The 8,096-nt window shown below is 51.4% G+C and overlaps 1 protein-coding gene across 1 annotated transcript; it reads right to left on the bottom strand.

Annotated features, from left to right (window-relative positions):
- Positions 1–2,063: 2,063 nt before the first annotated feature.
- Positions 2,064–3,557, bottom strand: LOC147958260 (uncharacterized). The gene is made up of 3 exons (XM_087532016.1): positions 2,976–3,557; positions 2,339–2,482; positions 2,064–2,260 (listed from the first exon to the last, which is right to left on the bottom strand). The coding sequence occupies exons 1-3, from the start codon at positions 3,544–3,546 to the stop codon at positions 2,064–2,066; spliced, it is 912 nt and encodes a 303-aa protein (XP_087388142.1). The 5' UTR covers positions 3,547–3,557.
- Between the last annotated feature and the right edge of the window lie 4,539 nt (positions 3,558–8,096).

Here is an 8,096-nt window from a genome sequence, read left to right on the forward strand (position 1 = left end):
CACCTGTGGTGACGCACCGTGAGTTGCAGGCCGTGGGAACCCCGCGTAGCCAGAGGCATATGGAGCTCCATAGCCGGCACCAGGAGGTGCACCATAGCCGGCGCCGTGACCAGCATAGGAAGCGTCGTAGAGAGCACCGTAGGGAGTGCCGTAAAAAGCTCCGTGGGCGGCGGGGTCGTACGCATACGGTGGCGGTGGCGCGTAGGGTGCCAGTGTGCCATAGTTGGGCCGTAGAGCCAGTGAGCCGGGAGAAGCCGAGGATGTCGCCCCGGAAAACAAGGCTCCTGTCGATCTGCCTCCTTGGAGCAGGTTGGACAGGAACGGCGGGGCGAAGAAGGACGCGCCCGTCCCGATCAGTGAGCGACGCAGGGGCCGAGTAGGGATCGGCGAGCAAGGTGGTGGCGGCGGACATAGTCGCCGCGCCGGAGAGGGCAGCGAGGGTGGCCGCGCCGGAGAGGGCAGCGGCGGCGGCCTCGGAGGAAGCAGCAGAAGACGACATGGCTAGGTCAGGATCGCTAGATCGCATCTGATACCATGATAGACAAAGGGTTTTGGGGTTATGGGCTTCGACACCTGAGAGGGTTGGCCACGATAACATATATATAACAAGGGGGTACCTCATCAGGTACAAATACATTGTACAGAGATTACAATACGTACAAGTCTAACACTACTTGACTCCTTGTATGTATAAACAAAAATAGAGTCATTTTACAGTGCATCCAGACGATATGGACCGTCCGTCGGAGCGAAAGCGACGGTCCAGATCCGATGCAATACACTGATGTCACGTGTATTATACAAGCAGCCGAGGTCGATCCCTGCGCAGGTAATGAAGCTGCTTTGACTTCATCCTCGGGGTGGATTTTCTATGGACCCTCGGTCCCATCCTATGGGACTTCGACGCGCTCACAATGACGTTCTGACGGCTGGGCCGCCGCATCCGGTGGGACGGCATTGGGGGCGCTGCGCCGGCCGTGCCACGTCTCCAGCTGGTCGCCGCGTCCTCGGAGGCCGAGCAACCCCTGCTGGATTCCCTTCTGCAGCAGCACAGCGACCTCTTCGACGAGCCATGGGGTATTCCGCCCGCCCGGGTGTACGACCATCATATTCACCTCATGCCGGGTACCCCTCCCGTGGCGGTTCGACCCTACCGCTACCCTCAGCTGCAGAAGGATGAGTTGGAGCGCCAGTGTGCCCTGATGCTCGCCGCGGGCATCATCCGGATCTCCACGTCACCCTTCACCGCCCCGGTGCTGCTCGTCCGCAAGTCAGACGGCACTTGGCGTTTCTACATCGACTACCGCGCCCTGAACGCGCTCACGCTCAAGGACAAGTTCCCTATACCAGTGGTCGACGAGCTCTTGGATGAGCTCCATGGGGCGCGCTTCTTCACCAAGCTCGATCTCCGGTCAGGCTATCATCAGGTGCGTATGCATCCCGACGACATCGCCAAGACGGCGTTTCGCACCCACCATGGCCACTTCGAGTTCTTGGTGATGCCCTTCGGCCTCACCAACGCCCCAGCGACTTTCCAGGCCCTGATGAACGACGTCCTCCGGCCCTACTTACGGCGGTTTGTGCTCCCCGGGCGAGAGGATGGGGGGCGGCTCTGCCGTGGTGGCGGTCGGCGCTGTCGGGGTGGCCGTCCCGGATGTGAGCGCCGGCATGGACGCGGACGGGGTTGGTGGCAGCGTAGGCAAGGCGGTGGTGTTTTGCAGCGGCGGCGGTGATGGTGGAAGCGACATGATCGAGCTGGTGTCTCTGAATACCAAATTGGTAGGACTAGGGTTCCTACCAGGCCTCCGGCGCAGATTGTATGGGCAAGGAGGAGGGGGACGAGGGCTTGAGCGGGCGCGCCGGCGGACAGGCACCGTCGCGACTAGGGTTAGAGGCGGCGGCGGCTAGGGTTCCGGCTCCTCAGGGAGCCGGGCAACAGAAGATGATAATATCTTTATTGCTTGATTTCAACGGTGTCTTACAACTAGTATTTATAACTTTAGCCTAAGATAACTTGCCTAAAATAACTTGCCTAAGATAACTTGTGGGCCAAGCCCCTAATACTAATGCCCGGTGGGCCTCTTCCTAGTATAGACCAAACCGGTCATAACATTAGGTGCATACTCATCTGTACCTAACCACTGGCTTAGGACTGTATATTTTAAGCAGATTATGCAAGCAGATGTCAGAACAGTGCCCTCTTTAGTCCCCTCATCCCAATCAATTAGAAAGCCAGATGATTGTGCCATCAGTTTACCGTCTGTAGAATGAATCATAGATTAGAGAAACAAAAATGATAGGAATTGAAGACACTAAATAAAGGCAATGTCTTACATACCAACATACGATGAAAGTCGAAGAATAACTTTAGCTACTTGGAGAACTGTTTTTGTTGCAGACTCACGAACTCGCTGCAAGTTCGCATTTACCAAACACGAATAAAGCATAGACGGATCAAGTGTTACAAGCTCCTCTTGGCGCTCTGCACGTTAACATGCAAAAAATGGTGAATCAGTCTATTGTGTTCAAATACATATCATCTTAAGCAAAATAGACATGTTTCATTTATACTCCCTCCGTTTTTAAATATTTGTCTTTCTAGATATTTCAACAAATGACTACATACAGAGCAAAATGAGTCAATGTACATTCTAAAATATGTTTACATACATCCGTATGTGATAGTCTGTTTGAAATGTCTAGAAAGACACACATTTAGGAACGGGGGGAGTAATTGACTATTGTTTTTTTATAGAGGTGCATGTATATCCTAGTAATCGGATGGAATGAAAGCGGGCCACAAGATAAACCTTCTGTCCTAGCACCAAAGTAGTTGTTGCAAGTCTCTACTGCGTTCTCTCTCAATATATATCGAATGTTCTACTAGCATATCTAGTCTAGCAGCATTCAGCGGCCTCGCCGAGGTGTTGTGTACCACACACACGAGGTCAAGGAAGTCTGCCATGCAAACTTACTTATTTTCGCAAGGTACTTGGATTCCAACTCCTCATAAGCTTCAATGGCAGCCACAATCTCAGGGCCCTCGTCATGTCTAAATTCTCGGAGGCAGGCGGGGGAATGAGGCCGGCGCAGGGGAGAGCTGACCGCAGAGGACGACGAGGAGGAGGCATCCGATGCGCTCGGTGAAGCCGAAGCTTTCTTCTCGTCGTCGCTCTTGTGGGTTCTCTTCCGCCTCTCGCTCTCGGACGGCTCCACGGGGGACTCCCTCTTGCCTGGCTGCGATGCTGCGGGCGAGGGCTTCGGGGAGGTTTTCCTCTGGCCTCGCTGCGATGACGGCGCCGCTTCCGGTTGGGCTTCCCTGGATCCCGACACCTCCTCCTGCGTGGCCGGCGCCATGGCCGTGCTTCTTACGGTTTGGTTGGCTTGGCCGGCTACAAGATCGCCTCTGCCGCGGTGATCCATTCGCCAAGGGAGGCGGGGGCGCGTCGGCGGCGCCATAGCCGTGCTTCTTAGGGTTTGGTTGGCTTCCGTCTCGGTGATCGGTTCGGCGAGGGAGCCGGGGCTGCGAGGAGTAGCCCCCAACATCCGCCGTTCATTCAACATCCAACGCTGAGGATGCACACAAGACAAACAACGCCCAGTTTTTCCCTTGACTATTTAGCGGAGAGAGGGTGCGGCCAGCGTTTTGATTTTCTGTTTGAGACTTTTTTCGCCCCAGGCCGAGATGGCCGACCATTTTCAAAATTTTGGCCAAAATTTGACCAAATTTTGCCAAATTTAACCAATTTCAGCCGAAAGATAGATTTCGCCTCAGGCGAGATGGCCGAGGCCAAAATCCGTTTTTCGGCCGAAAATCAAAACACAGGGTGTGACACCTGTTGGCCCAAACTACAAGCAGCTAGCTCTTGCTTGTACTCTAACGGAGGAAGCCTAGCTAGCCAGCGGCTGCACACAAGCTGCTCTCACTCTCACTTACGAAGAGATGAACTCGCACACACACACGCGTATTAGAAGTGAAGCTGAAAGTGGCTACTTGCCTTGTATTCAAGCTGAATGGAGTGGAATTAATTTTACAACCGGGAGGGTGCAACCCCTTATATAGTGCTTACAAACCAACTATGGGCTAAGATACACTAGTAGAAAACAGGGCGTTGGTCCAGGCCGGGTCAGCCCATTAGTCCCGGTTCAGTCTAGAACCGGGACCAATGTGGGCATTGGTCCCGGTTCGTGAGCCCAGGGGGCCGGCCAGGCCACGTGGGCCATTGGTCCCGGTTCATCTGGATCTTTTGGTCCCGGTTGGTGGGATGAACCGGGACCAATGGGCCTCGCTCCTGGCCCACCACCATTGGTCCCGGTTGGTGGCTTGAACCGGGACCAAAGGCTCCCCTTTAGTCCCGGCTCATGTCACCAACCGGGACCAATGAGGTGCCTATATATACCCCCTCGCGCAAGAGCGGAGCACAGTGCTCTGTTTTTTCTGGCCGAGTGGGAGAGGGCTTTGTGATGCTCTAGCTCACCTCCTATGCACATGAGGTGTTCGATGAAATGCCCGAGCCACACTACTTAAGCTTTCTCCTCTCGAAGCTCGACCTCCAAGCTCCATTTTCCTCGAGATTTGTCTAGATTTAGCGGTCCGTCACGCCCCGTCCCCGTCTTCACCGCCGTCGATCACCCGCGCCGATCTCATCACCGACACCACCGTGGTGAGCCTCTTATTCTTATCTTCTTTCTGAAAGGAAAAATATTCTTACTTGTATGTTTAGATAGATACTTGTATCATTTTTTTACATTTATTATTGCATCTTATATAGTGCGATGGTTTAGGTATCCGCCCCCGCCGGCCCTCGTCCTGTCTATGATTCGGATGTGGTATGTATATTATCTTTATAACTATTGGTTCATTTATTGTTTATGAAAATTATGCCGACCAACATGACATAGATTTTATTTATCTAGGATGTATGTGAATCGGAAATGCCAACCGACCCTATTGTCGAGAGGTTAAATTTAGTTGAAGAAGAAAACAATTTGTTGAAGGAAAAAATAAATAAAATTGAGGAGGAGAAGATGATATTGGAGTTGCATGTTGCGGATGTCGTCGATGATCACAAGATCAAGATGGATGCAATGCTCTTGAAGATTAGAAAGATTAGAAAATATGCCATTCATACCGAGGCTTGGTATCATTATGCCGTTGGATCAATTGTTACCTTGGTTGCGATTATGATCGCATTTGTTTTCGCATTGAAATGTTTTACATAGTTTCAATGTATGGTTTAATTAATTAGATGCTCTGGAGAGCTATATGTTGTTACATGAGAACTATGTATGCACTTTGGTTTTAATGTGATGATGAACTTCTATTAATTTGGACACTTAATTATATATAATGCAAGCAGATGAACCGGCAATGGATGTACGGTGACAGACACACCCGCGAGTACATTAAGGGCGTGCATGAGTTTCTCGATGCGGCTGAGGCAAACAAGCAGAATGGTTTTATGTGTTGTCCATGCACTGAATGTGGGAATACGAGGTCTTACTCTAACCAGAAAATCCTTCACTCCCACCTGCTTTACAAGGGTTTCATGCCACACTATAATGTTTGGACGAGGCACGGAGAAATAGGGGTTATGATGGAAGATGGCGAAGAAGAAGACTACGATGACAACTATGTGCCCCCTGAATACGGTGATGCTGCAACGGGGGGAGCTGGTGAAGATCAAGAGGAATCAGACGATGTGCCCAATGATGCTGCAACGGGTGAAGCTGCTGAAGATCAAGAGGAACCAGACGATGTGCCCGATGATGATGATCTCCGCCGGGTCATTGTCGATGCAAGGACGCAATGCATTAGTCAAAAGGAGAAGCTGAAGTTCGATCGCATGTTAGAGGATCACAAAAAAGGGTTATACCCCAATTGCGAAGATGGCAACACAAAGCTCGGTACCGTACTGGAATTGCTGCAGTGGAAGGCAGAGAATGCTGTGGCTGACAAAGGATTTGAGAAGCTACTGAAAATATTGAAGAAGAAGCTTCCAAAGGATAACGAATTGCCCGACAGTACATACGCAGCAAAGAAGGTCGTATGCCCTCTAGGATTGGAGGTGGAGAAGATACATGCATGCCCTAATGCTTCCTCTACCGCGGTGCATACTGTTGGAAATATGCCCTAGAGGCAATAATAAAAGCATTATTATTATATTTCCTTGTTCATGATAATTGTCTTTATTCATGCTATAATTGTGTTATCGGAAATCGTAATACATGTGTGAATAATAGACACCAACATGTCCCTAGTAAGCCTCTAGTTGACTAGCTCGTTGATCAACAGATAGTCATGGTTTCCTGACTATGGACATTGGATGTCATTGATAACGAGATCCCATCATTAGGAGAATGATGTGATGGACAAGACCCAATCCTAAACATAGCATAAGATCGTATAGTTCGTTTGCTAGAGTTTTTCCAATGTCAAGTATCCTTTCCTTAGACCATGAGATCGTGTAACTCCCGGATACCGTAGGAGTGCTTTGGGTGTACCAAACATCACAACGTAACTGGGTGACTATAAAGGTATACTACGGGTATCTCCGAAAGTGTCTGTTGGGTTGACACGGATCAAGACTGGGATTTGTCACTCCGTATGACGGAGAGGTATCACTGGGCCCACTCGGTAATGCATCATCATTATGAGCTCAAAGTGACCAAGTGTCTGGTCACGGGATCATGCATTACGGTATGAGTAAAGTGACTTGCCGGTAACGAGATTGAACAAGGTATTGGGATACCGACGATCGAATCTCGGGCAAGTAACATACCGATTGACAAAGGGAATTGTATACGGGGTTGCTTGAATCCTCGACATCGTGGTTCATCCGATGAGATCATCGAGGAGCATGTGGGAGCCAACATGGGTATCTAGATACCGTTGTTGGTTATTGACCGGAGAGCAATCTCGGTCATGTCTACATGTCTCCCGAACCCGTAGGGTCTACACACTTAAGGTTCGGTGACGCTAGGGTTGTAGGGATATGTATATGCAGTAACCCGAATGTTGTTCGGAGTCCCAAATGAGATCCCGGATGTCACGAGGAGTTCTAGTATGGTCCGGAGGTAAAGAATTATATATAGGAAGTGCTATTTCGGCCATCGGGACAAGTTTCGGGGTCACCGGTATTGTACCGGGACCACCGGAAGGGTCCCGGGGGTCCACCGGGTGGGGCCACCTATCCCGGAGGGCCCCATGGGCTGAAGTGGGAAGGGATCCAGCCCAAAGTGGGCTGGGGCGCCACTTCCCCTAGGGCCCATGCGCCTAGGGTGGGGGAAACCCTAAAGGGGGGGCGCCCCCTTGCTTGGGGGGCAAGCCCCCCACCCCTTGGCCGCCGCCCCCCTAGGAGATTGCATCTCCTAGGGCCGGTGCCCCCCTAGGCCCCCCTATATATAGTGGGGGGGATGGAGGACCTCTTACCTTGGCCTTTGGTGCCTCCCTCTCCCTCTCCAACACCTCCACCTCCTCCATAGAGCTTGGCGAAGCCCTGTCGGAGTACTGCAGCTCCATCACCACCACGCCGTCGTGCTGCTGCTGGAGCCATCTTCCTCAACCTCTCCTTCCCCCTTGCTGGATCAAGAAGAAGGAGACGTTACGCTGACCGTACGTGTGTTGAACGCGGAGGTGCCGTCCGTTCGGCGCTAGGATCTCCGGTGATTTGGATCACGTCGAGTACGACTCCCTCATCCCTGTTCTTTGAACGCTTCCGCTCACGATCTACAAAGGTATGTAGATGGATCCGATCACTCGTTGCTAGATGAACTCATAGATGGATCTTGGTGAAACCGTAGAAAATTTTTTGTTTTCTGCAACGTTCCCCAACAGTGGTATCAGAGCTAGGTCTATGCGTAGTTCTCTTTGCACGAGTAGAACACAACTTGTTGTGGGCGTAGATGTTGTCAACTTTCTTGCCGCCACTAGTCTTTTGCTTCAGCGGTATTGTGGGATGAAGCGGCCCGGACCAACCTTACACGTACGCTTACGTGAGACCGGTTCCACCGACTAACATGCACTAGTTGCATAAGGTGGCTGGCGGGTGTCTGTCTCTCCCACTTTAGTTAGAGCGGATTCGATGAAAAGCGTC

This window comes from Triticum urartu, chromosome 7A, assembly GCF_056163025.1.
Source record: "Triticum urartu cultivar PI428250 chromosome 7A, HENAU_Tu73, whole genome shotgun sequence".
In the NCBI taxonomy this organism is placed as follows: domain Eukaryota; kingdom Viridiplantae; phylum Streptophyta; class Magnoliopsida; order Poales; family Poaceae; genus Triticum; species Triticum urartu.